The sequence below is a fragment of the Cetorhinus maximus genome, chromosome 19, assembly GCF_964194155.1.
Source record: "Cetorhinus maximus chromosome 19, sCetMax3.hap1.1, whole genome shotgun sequence".
Taxonomy (NCBI): Eukaryota; Metazoa; Chordata; class Chondrichthyes; order Lamniformes; family Cetorhinidae; genus Cetorhinus; species Cetorhinus maximus.
In genome coordinates this window covers 75,899,141-75,919,392 of record NC_135897.1, presented here as the reverse complement: position 1 = coordinate 75,919,392, position 20,252 = coordinate 75,899,141, and the positions used below count along the sequence as shown (strand labels likewise).

General features: G+C 39.1%; 1 protein-coding gene across 10 annotated transcripts in view; it reads right to left on the bottom strand.

Annotated features, from left to right (window-relative positions):
• Nucleotides 1–20,252, bottom strand: part of trip12 (thyroid hormone receptor interactor 12) — a 150,916-nt gene that overhangs the window by 86,573 nt on the left and 44,091 nt on the right. For all 10 annotated transcript variants that reach the window (XM_078564172.1, XM_078564171.1, XM_078564174.1 and 7 more), the window contains 4 exons: nt 17,797–18,620; nt 16,352–16,457; nt 4,501–4,634; nt 551–634 (listed from right to left, as the gene is read on the bottom strand). In XM_078564172.1, the coding sequence (XP_078420298.1) occupies nt 551–634; nt 4,501–4,634; nt 16,352–16,457; nt 17,797–18,620 (1,148 nt within the window). The remainder of the gene's footprint in view (nt 1–550; nt 635–4,500; nt 4,635–16,351; nt 16,458–17,796; nt 18,621–20,252) is intronic.

Genomic DNA, 20,252 nt, shown 5'->3' with positions numbered 1-20,252 from the left:
TTTTTTAAAATATCCACCTGCGTGTAAAATTGGTACTGTGGATCGACTACACTATTCATTTCTGCCAAAAATCAATTAATACGAAATTGGATCCGCAACAGTTTCATGCCCAGGTGGCAAGTTGAAACTGTACTTTAAATCAAAAGGTGCTAGCTTTTGCGACTGTTCAGATCAAATTCAGGAACTTGCTAGATCAGTGCAGGCGGATGGCTTTGAATATAAAATTATTTGAATCCAAATATGCTAACTTCTATTATGTAATGATAGTTTTCTTCCAGACCCTATTACCCAACTGTGAGCCCTTAGTTTACTTGCACAACAATAACTGCATTTCAAAGGCTAATTCACTGACTTATGAGGCACTTTGCAACAATCTGAGGACAGGGAAGTAATGTTTTTTTTTCCATAAATTTAGCATCATCTGGCTTCACATTTCAAGCACTTCTGCTTAAAAATTGAAATCAGACAACTGCACTTGGACATACTGCGATCAATACAACTGATTTATAAGGCTAATGTCACTGTACACTTGGGTCTAGTGATTCCTCACCTTGTAGTCGGCCCATTTCAGAATCGTCTGACTCGCTCTCTCCAGAAGTTGGCATTCCAACAGCTCCAGCAACAGAACTAGAAGCTGAAGTAAACAAGACTTTTGTTAAAAAATGCCTTTAGTATAACCAAAAGGTTACCCTAGATCGTGACATTTAAAAGTTAGCCTTTGAAACCGCCAAACATCCTTCCGAAAATAGCACAGTAAAATTTTATTCATTTATGGGATGTGAGAGTTGCTGGCTACGCCAGTATTTATTGCCCATCCATAATTGCCCTTCAGAAGGTGGTGGTGAGCTGCCTTCTTGAACAGCTACAGTCCCTGTGGTGTAGGTACACCCACAGTGCTGTTAGGGAGGGAGTTCCAGGATTTTGATCCAGTGAGTGTGAAGGAACGGCGATATATTTCCAAGTCAGGATGCTGTATGGCTTGAAGGGGAACTTGCAGGTGGTAGCATTCCCATGCTTCTTCTGCTCTTGTCCTTCTAGGTGGTAGCGGTTTGTAAGGTGGTGCCCAAGGAGCCTTGGTGAGTTTCTGTAGTGCATCTTGTAAATGGTACACACTACTGCCACTGCTCAGTGTTGGAGGCAGTAAACGTTTGTGGATGGGGTGCCAATCAAGTGGGCTGTGTTCTGGGTGTCAAGCTTCTTGAATGTTGTTGGAGCTGCACTTATCCAGGCAAGTGGAGGCTATTCCATCACACTCCTGACTTGTGCCTTGTAGATGGTGGACAGGCTTTGGGGAGTCAGGTGGTGAGTTAAGCACTGCGGGATTCCTAGCCTCTGACCTGCTCTTGTAGCCACAGTATTTATATGGCTGGTCCAGTTCAGTTTTTGGTCAATGGTAATCCCCAGGACATTAATAGTGAGGGATACAGTGATGGTAATGCCATGGGGCGATGGCTAGATTCTCTCTTGTTGGAGATGGTCATTGCCTGGCACTTGTGTGGCACAGATGTTACTTGCCACCTGTCAGCCCAAGCCCGGATATCGTCCAGGTCTTGCTGCATTTGGACATGAAGTGCTTCAGTATCTGAGGAGTTGCGAATGGTGAACATTGTGCAATCATCAGTGAACATCCCCATTTCTGACCTTATGGTGGGAGGAAGGTCATTAATGATGAAGATGATGGTTGGGCCTAGGACACCACTGCAGGAGTTCCTCAGCGTAATGTCCTGGAACAGAGATGATTAACTTCTAACAACCACAACCATCTTCCGTTGTGCTAGGCATGACTCCAACCAGCGGAGAGTTTTCCCGGTTCCCATTGACTCCAGTTTTGCTAGTGAACTGCAGAGTTGGTGGTCATCATTGTTAAAAAAAATGGCACTGCTAATTCATATTAAATTTATGTGGCACAATTAATTGTACAAAGATAACTTTAACTCCAAAGTATTTTAAAACTGTCAAATTCATTGTCTTTGACATCTGATGCAGAGTACATCAAATGCCACAGCCAAAGTGGCTCAAAATGTATCATTGTAAGGGTTCCACCCTGGATCAGATGTGATGCTTTTGCTTTTAGAATCACCCCTCCATAACAAAATCTTCCTCTTCACCAGTTGTTCAAAAAGAAGAAAAGCAGAATATCCAATTCAATCTGATGACATTTGGTCCACTAACAGCACCCCATGATTTGACAATGAAACCACACAAAATATTAAGCAGGTAGCATGTATATTTCCACCCTGATGAAGGCTTTTTTTCCGTCAACCATCCACCTTGAATGGCTTGTTGATGCACACATCCAAAGGTTGAACTCTGGATGTTAGAGCCCCCTGGTATAACTACAGTATGGGTGTTATTTCTTCGCTGGCACCTCTTGATCTTATCAGTTATACGGACTCTGAACATGCCCCACAGAAATAAGCTGCATTCTTCATGTAGGCCACTGGAACCTATCCCACACATTATTCATCCATAACTTCAGTCCAGCCTCATTCACCCAACTGCTTTCATGGGCATGCACAAAAGCTCCTGCAGGGAACTCGATGTTCAGCATGGTTTTACATTTTAAAATTACCATAGGCTTTAATTTCATTGTCAGCCATGCAGGCTTATACCACCGTGAATCTTGTCTTTTCATGTCCTGCCATTTTCACCATAACGGTTTTTGAACTTTTTCACTCCCCAGTTTGGCTGCTGAGCATATCGAAACTCATGGGCATTTTATCCATTTTGCCAATGTGACTTCATGGTTATTTGTGTTTTTGCTGTTCGATGAACCACCACTGGAAACAGGTAATTTTGACATTAAGTAACCTTGGTCTTCTGCCTCAACACTAGACTGTTTCATTACATAAGTGACTACACCAGCTAGTTGTTGAGCTGAAAACTTTTCTGGACTTAGGGTTTGATTTGGCTCACTTAAATGCATATATACGCATTGCATTTCTGGCGATGTCACCATTCTGAGCTTCTCAAGATGAGGCCAGTCGCTGGTCCCTCTTTTGATGGCACATTTGGTCTTGAGCATCCTCTTAAAGATGGATGCTTCCTTCCATTCTTGGACCGGTTTTTAACCAACACCAAATTCCTCACTGCAGCACAGTTAGACGATTAGCAAACATTACGAATGTGTACTAACAAACATACACCACAATCGATGGTATCAACTGAACTCTATGCTGAGTTTACTAGAAGTTCTTTTAAAATAATTCAGAGGGCAGGTTTAAGCTTAATTCACAGCAAACTCTTTTTTCAGATCCTTATTTTCAGTTGGTTTCCCCAAATATGGATAAAATATCATTTACTCGGATTGAAAATCACAAGTGGAAAAGTTTTAAATACCAAATGCCAAAGTGGCAAATCACTACCCATTGGGTACTTTTAACAACCATTCTTCTGACCCCAAGTAGAGCTCTTTTACATCATGCTTGTCACAAAGTGCTGGCATCAGCCTGACCATTCACAAAAAAAAATTCCCTTCACCAGTAAGGGTTCATTGACAATTTAGAATAGGTATATTCTCCATAGAATGTAGCCGATTCACAGAGTTAATTAATCCAATGCTCAAGAGGAAATTCACAGGAATCTTGCTATTCCTCCATTGCAGGAGTCATGACCTCAGGACAGACTGTGTTCCTTGACATGAGGAATCTGTAGGGTAATCTATACTTACAAACTTAGCAAAATCAAAGCGATCCGATCACTCCAATTCAAAGAGAAACATTCAGTGCAAGAACCTATACAAATTGAGGATAACCTGAATTTGACAAGTAAACCAAACCATTTGAGGTGGTAATACATTACACTATAAAAACACAGATAGAGCCCAAGAATAAAATAATCCAACACATCAAAAGGAATTATTGAATCTCATGGAACAGACATGTAAAAACCAGGGTCAAAAAGTGTCCTGATAAAAATCACAATTGAATAATCAAAGTGAGTATAAATTAGTGGAAAACAAAATTAAGATGCCTGCTGGCGCCATTTGGCGTTATTTTCCCAGTAACTAACTCAAAACCAAAATATAGTCTCAGATTTCCAAAGAATAAGCGTGCAACCTCTGTTGGAACAAGACTTGAGACATTCACTGGGCGAATGGGAGATAAAGCCAGATCCATTCAACATAAGTGTGCAATATTTTCAGATGCCAAAAGCATCACCACACCTCAATTTGCAACCCAGTCTAAAGCCATGCTTTCAGTTGAAAGCTGAGGAAACATCCACAACATCTGAATATGGATGTCAAATACTAAAAAAATGTGTTGAAATTGTGATGCATTTTTGAAGACGACCATATTGAGTCAGTTGTCCATCATCTTGAATGCACCACAATACACATTATACCCTGCAGGTTTGTTTTTAGTTGAAAAAGGTTGGTTCTGGATCATGCTCCATAATCTTGTGCTTTTGCCATGCAATGCATTCTGAAAAATATTACACATCACTTCATTTTTGAAGTAATCAAATTTAGTTTTAAAAAAAAGGTTTGCTTTTTTTTACCTGATGCTCCTTGAGGTACATCATCTGTGCGTGTAGAAGAATTTGCTCCATCCTGGTTGTTGTCAGGATCTGCCATCTTCTCCTGTCGGCGAGCCTCAGATGCTCCTCTTTTGCCCAGGCCAGAGCCTCGCCGACTATTTTCAGGAATGGGGATAAACATAGCACATGAAATTCTTTCCACCTTCTAAGCAATGCAAAGCAACTGCTGTGACAAGTTATGCAATTTAAATTGGCGAAGCCACCATTCTACAAAATATGATGCACATAGTGTCCAGAAGGGGTAACAAATACCCATTTACAGAGTAATATATGGAAGTTTGCTGATGATACAATAGTAGGTGTGAATGCAAGCTATGATGACACAGAGGCTGCAAAGAGCTATGGATTAAGGGGGTGGGCAAGGTGGCAGATGGAGTAAAACGTTGGGAAGCATGAGGTTATTTCTCTTCTGTAGTAAAAATAGAAAAGTGGAATATTTAAAAAGGCATGAAAATTCTAAATGTTTATATTCAGAGAAAGCTAGGACTTTTACCTGCACGTTATTTGCAGACGAGCTGGAAGAATACCACCCCCCAGCAATAGTTTAAACCTCTAGTTCCATTACTGCAATACATACCAAAGGAACCACACAACTAAGGAAAATATTACATACCTTGCTGATATTTCTAGCTTGTTTAATATAATTGTAATACTATTTTACTATCACTTTACTCGCTCAAGGACTCTTCCTTTTCTAGAGCCTGCTAATTATATTAAATTTCCACTTAGAATCTACCAAATACACTATGTTGGGAAACAGACTTTGATGCTGAGTTCAGGTGTTGCAGTCATCCAAACCAACTAAATGCATCATCTATTAATGTTTCTCGCCCCAACACCATTTTATGCACTTTTAAAATTAAAAACTTCATAATGGGTTTTTTCTGCTCAAGTCTCTATTATTTGCAAGTTTTCTGTTCAGTCATCATGCAACATGGTTTACTATGGCACAGAGATTAAGAAATAGAGGTCATAGGCCATACAGTCCCTCGACCCTGCCCCTCTGTCCAATAAGATCATGGTTGATGGTTAACTCAATTCCACTTTCCCATCCAATTCATCAACTCTAGAGTTCAACTCTACTCAACGAGCATCCCCTGAGCTCTGGGGTGAGAATTCCAAAGATTTACAACCCTCACTCAGTTAAGAAATTCCTTCTCATCTGATTTCAAAATGGCTGCCCCTTATCCTGAAACTATGGCCCCTAGATCTAGACAACCTTTCAAGCCCCTTCAGAATCTTTTATGTTTCAATAAGATCCCCTCCCACTCTCCTAAACTCGGGAGAGTATAGGTCCAATACACTCAACATATCAGAGGAGAGCCCTCTCATCTGAAGAATCAAGTGAACCTTCGTTGCACCCCTAAGGCAAGTACGTTCTTCCTTGGAAAAGGAAACCAAATTGTGTACAGTACTTTAGGTGTGGTCACAAAAAAGTCCTGCGTAATTGTATAAAGACTTCTGACTCTTGTACTCCAGCCCTCTTGCAATAAAGGCCAATGTGCCATTTGCCTTCCTAATTACTTGCTGTACTTGTATACTAACTTTGTGATTCTTGCACAAGCAGCCAAATCTCCCTGTTCAACATTTAACTGTTTATTTTAAAAATAACAGCTTTTTAATTCTTTAATGGGATGTGGGCATCACTAGCAAGGTTTCCCATCCGACTGCCCTTGAATGGAGTGGCTCGCCATGCCATTGCACAGGGCAATGAAAAACCAACCATACGACTATGGATCTGGAGTCACACATAGGCAGATTTCCTTCCCTAAAGGAAAGGCATTAGTGAACCTGATGGGTTTTACAACAATTGATAATAGTTGCCATGGTCACCATCACTGAGATTAGCTTTATATTCCAGCTATAATTGAATTTAAATTCCTCCAGCTGCTGTGGTGGAATTTGAACTCATATCTCCAGAGTATTAGATTCTCTGGATTACCAGTCCAGTGACATTATCACTATGCCACTAACTCCCTGCCATTCTTCCTAGCAAAGTGAATAACCTTACATTTTTCCACATTATACTCCATCTGTCACTTTATTGCCCACAGTCTTTGTCCTTTTGCAGCCTCTGTGCTCCCATCACAGCTTAGTGCCCCATCTAGCTTTCTATCACCAGCAAACTTCGATGAATGTACCGAGTAATGCTTCCAAATCATTAATATAGATTGCAAATAGTTGAAGCCCCAGATATGATCCTTGTAACACCCCACTGTTATACCTCCCAACTTGAAAATGCCTCAGTTCGCTCTTCTCTGTCCACTAACCAATCCTTCATCAAAGCTAATATATTATCCTCAATCCGATGTCTTATGAAATAACCTTTTACGTGGCACCTTTTGGAAATCCAAATTACTATATCCAACGGTGTCTCTTTATCTACTTAAGTTACATCCTCAAGAATCTCTAAAACTTGTCAGAGAATTTCTCTTATACAAAAATGTTGAACTTGCCTAATCATATTATGATCTAAGTGCCTTGTTAACACCTTAATGATAACATTTTCCAGGCTAGTCACAATGCACTGTAGGCAATACAGTTCTACGAGGATCAGAAGAAAATTCATACACAGAATGCAATATCCACTAACAGCACTGTGGATATATCTACCCCACATGGACTGCAGCCCTTCAAAGAAACAGCTCACTAACACCTTGTCAAGGGCAGTTAGTGATGGGCAATAAAAATGCTGGCCTAGCTGGTGACATGCACATCCCTCAAAAAGAATAAAAAATTTGATTGCACAATAAAATGTATAACCCTGGGGCTAAAGCAGAATTCAAGATCCAAGCTTTAAACTACATTTCTCTAAGTATACTTGCTTGCAGATCTATTAATTGGCGTGTAATTTTTTCCACCCTTCAACAGATGTTTGCTGGGATACAAGGGTTCTTTGAATAAGAGTTCAAAAGAAAAAGGTAGCTGGAAAAAGTAATTTGTTTTGCAATAGTTGCTGGTTGCAGGCAGCTGTACTCGGGGGGAAATAAAAAACAAAGTTGTGCGGCTTGAATTGAATAGTTTTGTGACAATTGCTCATCAATGAAAAAGTGATACTTGGTGATTTAACACACTTTCATTGGCCTAATGGATGTCCCATTAGTTGTAGAGCCTCCCTACTAAAAAAATTGGCTGGCATTTACCAACACAAGTGACTGCACTTCAAAAGTAATTAACTGGCCACAGTACATTTCACAACCACTTAGTTCTGATACTATAAAAAAACTGCCAATTTTTATCTATACATTTAATCAATAATTTTTTTACCCATCCTATCATGAGATTATGCCCTACAGAAACTTTCAATTTGAGACTTGACTGCTGCACAAGATATCGAAACTAAGCCTACATCTATATTCAAGAAATTGTACTTGGGAGTAATACAAGATTAAGCTACCATTTCAATATTTCAGAAGAAAGAAATTGGCTTAGGTGTTCTATGTTTTCCAAACATATCAGTTACAAACAATAGATCAATTTTATTATTTTAAAATCTGCAAAGCTGGAGATTTAATTAAAACTACAACATAGGACACAATCCTCCCTTTCTCTTCCACTCCTCATGTAGCCAAATTAGACAGTGACAGATGCTATTACTCTCTTCCATGGTATTTGCCAGAAGTTATGTTTAAATCATGCAAGTCTTTTTTTGTACAGGGGACATCTAAGCACAAATACCAATCAAGTTTGGAACTAATCTTGAAAGCCCTATGTTCTATCAATGTAATTACTAAGCCACCCTACTTCAAGTTCAACTGCATATGGAACGAGGCAAATATAGGCTGAAGCACCAAAATTCTAAAGTTCCGAGATATGCGCGTCTGGTTAGTAAACCAGGAAGTAGTGTAAGGTCACCTTACCACAGCAGTGTAAATCAACTTACAAAAAGAACAGCAGAAGCTAGACCACTGGATCACACAAAGGAGTTCAATATGCAAAGCAGCCATTTGGGAGAAACCAAACCAGCTTTCTATCTCTAATACTCAGTTTTTGTCTGATTGGACTGTTTTAATTCACCAGTTTACAGAGCATGTCCGTTCGTGGGTTTATTTGGTGGACAGTTCCTGACGTACTCAGAGACAGGTGGGGCATGCTGAGGATTGGAGCACATGACGTATCTGCTGCTGTCAGTTAGTGGCAATGGTGCAGAACAAAAACAGCAGAAGGTAAGGTGAGCTCAACAACAAAATTACCCGGGCTAGAGAAATTGCTTCTGAGGGATGGGGATCCCAAGAGCAGGTTGGTGATGGCATGGGAGGACTGGGACAGAAATTGCATGGGAAGGATAGAATGGCATTGGAGGTGGTGATGATATGATGGAATAAGTGTGGCAACATGGCGGAGGCAATTATTCAATAGAAATTGTTGAAAGTTGTGCTAAAAATGACAATCCAATAGATTTGAAAGCTGTCAGGTGAATTAAAATAAATCAGCATTGAGTGTATAGATGAAGAGAATGACAAAGGTCTGTACCCTCCAGAGATTCTACAGTCCAACTCCAATGCATATGCCACCACACAAACGTAGACTCAAGGAGGAGCATTTATAAAGTTGCTAAAAAAACCTGAATCCTACACAAGCACTTTACCAGAAGAGCAAGAATGGTAGTTAGGAAGCCGTTTTCTTTGATAATAGTTACTGAAATTACAACAGGCAGATTTCAAGGAAATGTGTTTATTCCTCAAATAATATTGAGCCCCTGAGATACAAGCCTGCCTTTTCAATTCAGGCAAAACACAATTTCATATTAGGCTTTCATATTCAAAGACTATAAACAAGCCACAAAGCCAAACTTGTTATGGCATGGCAGGTGATCTGTGCCAGGCAGACTAACTCCATAAGGGAAGCTTGGCCACACTATCACAATGGTTTTGCAATTTGTATGTTACGAGAAGGCTTATGCACTAAGTTCAGAAGAATTGAGTCCACTAACACCTTAAGATTTTAAAATTAAATTAAGACATCTATGAACAAAAGTCAAACACATACATAAGATTACAGTTACTTGATAAAACAAATCCCAAAATTCCTAATTAACCTGACTCCCAACTACACACTCCCTTTAAGGCAACAGACCAAAATAGATTTTAAATTTAAATAAGCAACCCAGCAAGTTATCACAATACCCACTCAACAGTGGAATTCCAAAGGCTTTTAACACAATTTTAGCTAATGGACACAGCACACTTCTACAAAAGGTGGCTAGAGGCTTTCCACAAGGCTACTTTACACGGTGTACTTTTCAAGATGTTACACAGCCACCCCCACATAGCCTTCTTTCCTTCTTTATATATGTTTCTCTCTCATGTCTTTGGAAATTTACTTTCCCCTAATATAAAATTCTTTCATGTTGCCAATATGGTCAGTACCTTTGGGAAAAATGAACATACTGCTTGACCTTGATTACCTTGTTAGTCGTAACATTCCACCATCTCTTTGAAAATCAAACAACCCCTTCACTTCTCTAAAAATTCAAATTTCATTCATACCTTATCTGTGGAGCCCTCATCCTAGCTTATCCGTCTCCGTTTCAAAAGTCTCCTTTGCACCCAATTCTTTTGATAGACTGCAAGATTGAAATCTGACTCTAAATCAACTAAATCAGTCACACAGACAGAACCATCTACACTCCCACCCATAAGCTCACAATAATATTAAGAAAAATATGGTGGTTTCAGGGTCCTTATGGAAAAATGAATAGTCATAATTTTAAAAGACAGCTTCATTTTCTCAACCCATCTTACATTACTTACTACACTTATCTATATATACAAACTATTGCATACCACATGCATACATTAACATAGCAATATATACAAGTCCTCTGTAGCAACCAAGGTCATTTCAGTCCAGTGTCCAGGTTTTAAATGTCCAATGTACTTTGAGCTTTAACACCTCTTAACAATGCATTTGCAATTAGATTCTCTCGTCCACCCACACGTGCAGTCTGTAAATTAAACAGTTGCAGTAATAACTCCATCTGAGCAGCCTTGCACTTCAGTCTCGAAATTTGTCCAGAAATTTTTATAGGATTTTGGTCTTTATAAACAATTGTTTCTGATGAATTGTTTGTAACATAAACGTAGAAATGCTGCAATGCTAACACCAGGCCTAGTCTCCTTTTCGATGGTTTAATACCTTCTCTGATGTACATCCAGTTTTCGTGAAGAATATCCCACCATTTTCTCAGTTCCAGTTTCATCTTCTTGTAACAATACATCTTGCATCAGTCACCAAATTAAACTGCTTGGCATAATTAGGTACTGCCAAAACTAGTGTTGTAGTCAATACAGTTTTTAAAACTGTCAAATTATTCTGGCACTCCCGTGTCCATTGAAATTTCTTGTTCTCCTTTAGTAGTTCAGTCAATGGAACAACCACATTGCTAAAATTTGGAACAAACTTCCAGTAAAACCCACTCATGCCCAGAAATCTCAAAACTTCTTGTTTTGTTGCAGGCACTGGGAAATTCATGTTGACTTTTACTTTCAAATCACTTGAAGCCACTTTATCATGTCCAATGGTATGGCCTAGATATGTAACTTGCGCTTTTGCAAATTCACTCTTAGCCATGTTCACCACTAAATTAGCTCTTGCAGTCAACCAAACAGTTCTTTCAGGGGTTTTAAATGTTCTTCCCATGTTTGATTGAAAACTATCAAGTCGTCAATATAAACAGCACAATTGTTCAGTCCTGCAATTACTTTGTTCATCAGTCTTTGAAATGTTGCTGGTGCATTCTTCATACCAAATGGCATAGTCCGCCTGGCATCACAAAAGACATCTCTTTTGCTCTCTCCGATAACGGTACTTGCCAATATCTTTTCAGCAAGTCAATCTTTGTGATAAACTTTGGTTGTCCCATTTTCTCAATGCAATCTTCCAACCACAAAATAGGATTGAATCCACTCGTCACTGCGTTTACTTTTCGATAATCTACACACAGTCTGTGGCCCATCTGGTCTCAGTGCCATCACAATAGGTGAACTCCAGTTACTGTAACTAGACTCAGTGATGTCATTCTTAAGCATAAATTCTATTTCTTTGTGCTTGCAAAAACTTTACGGAATTCAATCTATAATGACGTTGCCTTATCTCACCCACATCTACATCATGTGTAGCTAAATTTCTTTTCCCCAGTTTATTCCCACAAATAGTTTTGTGTGACTACAATAGCTTCTCCAAATCACTGACACTTGTCTGGAAGGCAACTCAATATTATATTTAAATTTTTAAGTACCCCCTCATTATCCAATTTGATTAGAGGAAAATCAATTTCAGAATCCTTCATTTCTACCTCTTCCTCCTTGCCTACTACCACTAGGACCTCCTTTTGGTTATCTTCCCTGTCAAAGCACCTAAGCATATTTACATGACACACGCTCTGCCTCTTTCTTCTATCTGGAGTATTTACTAAATAATTTACTTCACTCAGTTTCTTTCCAATTCTGTAAGGTCCACTAAACCTTGCCTTTAATGATTCACCCAATACTGGTAATGAAACTAAATTTTTTTTCCCAGCAACAAAACTACGAGCTTTGGCCCTCTTATCTTGCCTTGGCCTTCATCATCTGCTGTGATATCTTTAAATGTTCCTTAGCTAACTCTCATGTTCTGATCAATCCTTTCCTGAAGTTTGCCACAATCCACGAGAATAGTTTCCAAAGTCTGATCCACTAACTTCTCTTGAATCAACTTCAATGGTCCCCATACCTCATGACGATAGGCTAATTAAAAAGTTCAAAATCCTGTCGATTCATTAAGAGCATCTCTAATATTAAGCAAATAAGAATGAAATTCCCTGATCCCAATCCTCTGGATAGTCTTGACTACAAGCCCTCATCATAGTTTTTAAAGTTTGATGCCATTTCTCTAAAACACCTTGAGATTCAGGATCATAAGCTGATGATTTAAACTGCTTCATCCCCAGGCTGCTCATTATTTCCTTAAACAGATATGACATGAAATTTGAGCCCTGATCCAACTATTTATTTTGGCAACCCATATCTTGTAAAGAATTTGGTTAACTCATCCACAATTCTCTTTGTTGTAATATTTTGTAAAGGCATTGCTTCCAGAAACCTTGTAGGCATCCATAATTGTCAGCAAGTACTTATTTTCACTTTTCATCTTAGGGAGGGGCCCTACACAATCAGGACATTGGTAAAAGGTTCCTCAAATGCTTCAGAATTAAAGGTGCCGGTTTAATTACTGCTCGAGGTTCTCCTGTCACGTGACATGTTCTACAGAATTTGACTACATCTTCCTGCAGTCCAAGCCAATAGCAATGTTCTTGTATTTTTGCCCGTGTTTTCCTAATTCCTAAATGTCCCCCTTTTTGAATTTCATGAGCTACTCTCAATATCTCATTTCTGTATCCAGATGGTTTAACAATTCGATGTACTACCATCCATCTCTCATCTGCTGGAACATGAGAATCTCCACTTCCTCTTTAACACATTCCCTTTAAGGTAATAGCATTCTGCAACACATTCTGCCTCTGTTTCTGAATAAGCTGTCTGATATAACTGCTTTATTCCTGGATCCTTCTGCTGTAACTGTACCATAACCAAACTAAACACTTCCACTTCATTCGCTTCAACCTTTTCTTCCTGCACAATCTTTTCAAAGGCAGATCCAGCTAATTGAATATCAGCTTTTTCCCCTGCCTTTTAAACTCCCCCTCTTGTTTCAACCTGAGAGTTTGTGATCTCGTTACTACACAATCTGGAAACAAACTAGGATGCTCTTCCTGCAACACCTGTGTTGAATGCACCTCCACAGGATGCTCGACTACAGTTGGCATCACTAACATCTGTGACCCAGCTATATCATTACCTAAAATAAACTGAACCCCTGCAATGGGTAATTTTTCCACTACTCCAACAACCACCTCACCTGTTTTCCCACTTACTTTTTAAATTTACCTTCCACAATGGAATAAGTTTAGCATCTCCATGAATCTCACTTATTGCCACTTTTGCCTGCAATATGCCCTCTGGGCAACAAATATCACAATCCCATTACATTAAGAATTGACCAGCCCCTGTGCCTCTTAAAATTTTAGTAGCTTTGCCTGCTGTACACACGGAAAGACTTTCCCTCCACATACAAAATCTTTAAACATTTCTGCAACCTGCTCTTCAGAACTCCCTTGGGTAAATCGTGAACACATTCCCATTTCTTTACCTATCACTGATTTTCCTTGCTTCACCTGTACAACAAACCACTAGCACTTCCTGATCCTAATTACTGCAATGGGTCTTCCTGTAGCTTCCAACACATTGACTTTGTTTGCCCAGCCTTATTACAATGAAAACACCCCATTTTTCAAGTGTTACTTCTACCCTCAGCATCTTCCTTTCTGATCTGAGAAACTTCCTGAGAATTTCCAACTGCTCCTTCCCTTCCTTGACTAATTACCTTCCTTTCACCTTCCCTCTTCTGATCCTTCTCGGATTTAAAAAGGGTGATGGTACAAGGTTTAGGTCTATGAATTAACTTAATCAGCTATCTCTGCTGCTTGCCTTGCTGTTTTAACCCTCTGTTCCTCCACAAGTTCTCACTACCGAAGGAACTAAATCTTTAAATTCTTCCAAAAGAATTACTTCTCCAAGAGCTGCATATGTTGTCTTTACCTTTAATGCTCATATCCACTGGTCAAAATTAGCTTGTTTTACTCTCTCAAACTCAATGTAAGTCTGACCAGGTTGTTTCCTTATATTCCTAAATTTCTGTTTGTACTCCTCAGGAACCAACTCATATGCACTCAAAATGCCTCATAATCCACCAACATCTCTTCTGACAGCGATGCATACACCTCATGAACTCTACCTAGCAACCTAGACTGTAAAAGCAATGTCCAGATTTCTTGAGGCCATTTCATCTGCTTAGCTATCTTCTCAAATGAAATAAAGAACGCCTCTCCATCCCTTTCCTCAAACTTCAGAAGAGCCTGCACAAATTTAAACATCTCCCCACTATGTTTTAGATTGGAAGTGATCATTTCATACTCAGAACCTTCCTCAGCCTCAGATCTCTTTTTTGACTTCCAGCTTTTTAAGCTGGTATTCCCTTTCTTTCTCTTCCCTTCTCCCTTTCCTCCATTGCTAATTTCTCCCTCTGAAGATCAAGTTTTTTCATTTCCATTACCCTTTGAAATGCTCTCTCCTTTTCCCATTCCTTTTCTTTCGCCTCCAACTAAAGTTTTTTCATTTGCAACTGAATCTTAGCTAATTCAACTGACTCACTAGCTTCAGATATCCCTTACAATTTCAAATGCTGTGCTATTAACTTCAATTATGTCTGCTTGCTTTGCCCCTACGGTTAACCTTAACTTATCCTCCAATTCTGTCAACTTAACCTTAGTTACATTTTGTGAACCAATCAGAGCTATATCTTCTACTCCCAGAAAAATCTTAACTACGGATAAAGCCATTTTTGCGGTTTCACCAATTTAAAATCCCTCACACCAACTCCTGAGTTCAATATGTTTCTCGTACTCGTAGCCTTAAGATACACCAACTCCAAACCAATCAAGGAATTTTTAAAATCCTGCAAAGAGCCCCCAATTTTGTTATGACATGGCAGGTGATGTGCACCAGGCAAAGCTCAGCCACACTATCACAACGATTTTGCAATTTGTATTTGTTACGAGAAAGCTTATGCACTGAATTCAGAAGAATGGAGTCCACCAACACCTTGAGATTTTAAAATTAAATTAAAACATGAACAAAAAAAAAGTCAAACACATAAGATTAAAGTTACTTGATATTATAACAAATCCCAAAATTCCTAATTAACCTGGTTCCCAACTACACACCCTCTTTAAAGGCAACAGTCCAAAATAGATTTTAAATTTAAATAAGCAACCCAGCAAGGTTACCACAGCACCCATTCAACTGAGGAATTCCAAAGGCTTTTAACACAACTTTAGTTAATGGACACAGCAGGCTTCTACAAAAGTGTCTAGAGGCTTTTCCCCAAGGCTGTTTTACACGGTGTACCTTTCAAGATGTTACATGGTCATCCCCACATATAAAAGAAGGATGGAAGGCTATATGTTTCTGTGTCTTTGGAAATTTGCTTTTCCATATATAAAAATTTTTCATATTGCCAATATGGTCAGTACCTTTGGGAAAAATGAACATACTGCTTGGCCTTGATTACCTGGTTAGTTGTAAACATCCTACCATCCCTTTGAAAATCATACAACCCCTTCACTTTTCATTCACAGAATTTCATTCACACCTTATCTGTGGAGCCCTCATCCTCGCTTATCTATCTCCATTTCAAAAGTCTGCTTTAAACCCAATTCTTTTGATAATTTCAATCTTGCAGTCTATCCAACTCTAATTCAATTAAAATCATTCACACAGACAGAACCATCCACAGTCACACCCATGAGCCTAGATTATGAAAAATATGATGGTTTCCTGACAAACTTTTGACGAAATCTGCATTTACATCCCCAAGTCTGTTCTTGCACATGGAAAGCTTTATGTATCTTTATCCAGAATGAGGTTTGATTCATTTTTGAAAGAACTGGAAGTCCTGCGTTTACATAAGTATTGTTGCAATAAAGATACTAATTTGACTGCAAATATTTTGCGAGTCTCTGCTGCTTAGTCACAAAAAACACAAATTCAATGTAATTTGGTACCATCGCAGTATTCCGACAAGTAAAAACAAAAATGGCTATTTTAGGTCAATTCAGCTGCCTCAAGATGATCACAATATAATTTTAACTTCAGACTAATAAAAAAAGCTTACACTCTAGTTCTGTACATATCTTGAATCCTAAAAGCATTACCTGGTACTAGCACAGGATCCCGTGGTCTTTTGCCGTGTGCTCCGCCTCAAACTGGGGAGCTCTGCTGGTGGTGATTCACTCCGTTTCTTAGTAGACCTTCTCAAGCCTTTAAAAAGTTCAACAGTAGACATCAGTGAAATCATACATCGTGGAAAAATATTTGTGCAGTTCCAATAACTTAAATACCCTCAGAATCAATGGAATATCAGCAGTTAATATTTACCACTACATGCTAAAGTAGACTTCCAGCAAAGTTATGTCACTACGAATTTGCATTTTAACTTATCCAGTGGTGTCCTTAAAGCTCAAACTAATTTGCTACATATCATAAGTTTGTAACAAGATGGTGGTTTGACAGTTCAAATGAACACCTCAAAAGAATGTGGGTGTATGAATTAGCATGGCTGTAAAATGTCCCAAATTTCCTTTACTTTTTTTTTTCCCAGTTTCCCTCTAAAATAACACTTAATTCTCTACCTAACACAAGGAGACAACTTCCTAAACCGCCAATGTTCTGTAACTAGTCAGTGTGGTGTTTTAGAGCCCTCTTTTTCCTCTAGAAACGGACCACCTCGATTCAGTCTTAAGTTGAATGTACCAGTAAGGTCATCACAACTTTAAAGTATCCTTTTAAGGAGCTTTTCTTACTGCAGCCTCAAAGGCCATATTACCTTTCCCTGTGCAAGTTAGTGTTTGAAATATGCTGCAATTTCATAAGGAAAATTCTGATACTTGAGGCCAAGTTCAGAATTTCAGGGAGTGAAAGACACAAGCTTCCATTTTCAATTTATTTTTAAATTAAATTAATTTAAACACATTACAAAGGCTGAAGCTCAGGTTTGACGCAGCATTTAATTTCAGTAGGGCACATTAGCAGCACAAAATCCAGATTAGTTACCTAGGCTAAAGAAATGCAAAAATGTAGAACAGAGGTCACAGACTCAACACTAGTTGTACACAGTAAAACGAGATACTCTGAACAAGGGACAGACTTCACACCCTTTCTCTACCTAGGAAAGCTGGCAGTCAGCAATAAGTCTCAGCACCACAATTGTATCTTTAAGGGTCAAATGCCTTATGGTGCTTAAATGAATGGTTTTCCTAAGAGTAAGTCAAACAACTGCAATTTATTGGCCACGTTTAGTACAGGAAATTACCCAAGGCATGATATGGAAGAATGCGCACTTTGCTTTTAAATAAGAACAGCAGAACACATCAATAAGGTTTATATTTTGTTCTTGCAACAATTATGGATCAGAACTTGTACAATGGTCAAGTTTAACTAACTCTCACCATTTACGATTTTGGTTAGTTCAGTATTTCATCCACATAGCAAAATTGTTTACATAAATGGGGTCAATAGTTCCAAAACTGGACTTGAATACAAAAGTTAATTTTTGACATTGTTGAATCCAAAATACAATCAATTAATTTCATCAACTCACTAGCTAACTTTGCTTGTAGGCCTGAAGGCCCTGGTTTTGATGTCTCCGATTTGGAAGACCCTGGGAGTGACAGTTTTGCTTTCGGTAGGGTAACTTTCGGGCTAAAACGGGCAGCCCACTCAAATTTAGAAGAACCACCAGTTTTGCTCTGCTCTTTTTCTCGGCTGCTTCTGCGAGGGCTGGGGCTAGAGGCTGAGCGGGAACGACGAGCCTTATTCTGGTCTTTTCCTTGTTTTAGCCTGGCTCCTTGAGGCACAGCAGCAGAGACAGTAGCAGAGGAGGAGGATGATGTAGAGGCAGAAGAGGAGGAAGAATCAGTGACAGTGCTACACCCAGCTTTGGCTGAGGTCACCGATTTTGAAGCCAGCTTGGTTGGTTTAGCAGACCTCTCTTCAGCACTGATCGAGTCAGCCACAGAACCACTGTTTACAGAAGTTGTAGTTTCAATCTTTTTCCTTTTTTGAAAGGGGGAGGCACCAGTAGGCCCAGTCTGTTTTCTACTCTGGGTCTTACTCGTGGAGGCTGCGTGGGAAGTTCTTATCTGCTGATCTTGCACAGACTTCCTTTTCTTTGGGGACTTCGCTTGCACCTTGTGTTTTTGTGTTTCAGTAGGATTCTCCGAGGGTTGAAGTGCTTTGGCCCTTTTTGCCGAGCAGGCAGAGTTTGAACTACTGTAATCAGGGCTTGGACCACGTTTCACGCCTCTCAAACTGCTTTTGGAGCCGTCCCTTTTAGTTTGTCCAGTTTTGGGTCGTTCTGACCTAATTCTATCTTCTTGCTGTGTCACAGAAGCAACAGATGAAGAGCTACAGCTCCTGGAGTTCCTGAAACAGCAATATTGAAAGATTACTGTGCATCTATGGTAATGGTTATACTTGCAACTCTAAATACAGTCAGTATATCACTGAGCAGAGATTTGACAAAGACTGGATTTTCAAAGCAAGCATTTTGCAAAAACTACTTTAATTTCCAAATGCCAAGATCTTGACAAACATGAAGCTGTTAACTTCTCAAACTTCTTGCTTCCATACAAGTAATAAATGCACGTGTGCACTTTGAGCTTTAGGCAAAAAAGACTCCATCTAAACCAGAGATAAAAACAAAAAACTACTGCGGATGCTGGAAATCCAAAACAAAAACAGAATTACCTGGAAAAACTCAGCAGGTCTGGCAGCATCGGCGGAGAAGAAGAGTTGACGTTTCGAGTCCTCATGACCCTTCAGCAGTTCTGCTGAAGGGTCACGAGGACTCAAAACGTCAATTCTTTTCTTCTCCGCCAATGCTGCCAGACCTGCTGAGTTTTTCCAGGTAATTCTGTTTTTGTTCTCCATCTAAACCACTTGCACTGTGTATATTTCAAAGACTGTGATATGCAGTCATGTTTAATTGTAAAATGTTGCGCGGAGTGTGAAGTTTTACTCCAAGCATTCAATTTCTTAGATCTCTTCTTGGCAGGTAAGCAACCTACCTTTTTTAATCCAGTTGAACTAAATGGAATATCATTGAAGAACCAACGAGGACTGTAAAATGGGCTTCCCTATTGAAACTTACTGTCCCTGGAGTTGAGCTATATAAATTTTCTTTGGAATGCTTTGTCTATGTCAGCTATATTAGCAGATGATTGGTGAAATCAAATCCAGAAATCCATGGGTTCAATTACAACCTTGAATTTTCCCAACAGGCAAGGATAAACCCAATCTTGGTTTAATTTTGCAATCAAGATTATCCAGGTGTCGCTATACAAGTGACAGACTTAAAACAATGTAGATGCTGGCATTTACTGCAGCTTTGGCCTAGAAAAATAAACTCCAATACCTCTTATCTTTTAAAAAAAAAGAGGGCATTGAAAATTCTGCTAAAATTCAAAATTTTGAACTTTTGATGAGGAGAAAGTCACAAACTGAAACCAACCAACTCCAAAACAAGGCAATTCCCTATTGGGAGGTCAATAATGAAAATCATCCCTAATAGAGTAGAGACTGAAAAATTCCAGAAGTTGTTGAGATTACTCTTCTTGCTAAGAAATTGCAGGCTACAATAGATGTAGTCACATTTTGTTGGTAAATCTAATTGTCAAATTGCATCACAGCTAACAATGTTTCAGTGGTTGCTGGCTTTGGTAGAGTGCTTGTAAAAGGTCACAAATTTTACTCAATACCCCTACTTGCAAATAACTCTCATTTGGGAGCATTTTATTCCTACTCCTCCCTTCAGAGACACTTTACTTCCTCAATTTACCCTTCATCAGCACTTCCATCTCCTTTCTCCTGCTTCAATGTTCATGAATCTGCTACATAGTTGGGCAGGAAGTAGTGCTCCCTTAAAACTAAAACATGGAACAGGAGTCAATCTCCAAGTAAAGCAGCAGCAGGAAAAGGCAATCAAGGGCATAAATTTAAAATAACTTGCAAAATCTGGAATTTACAGACTGTATAAAATAAGTGGTCATAATTCTC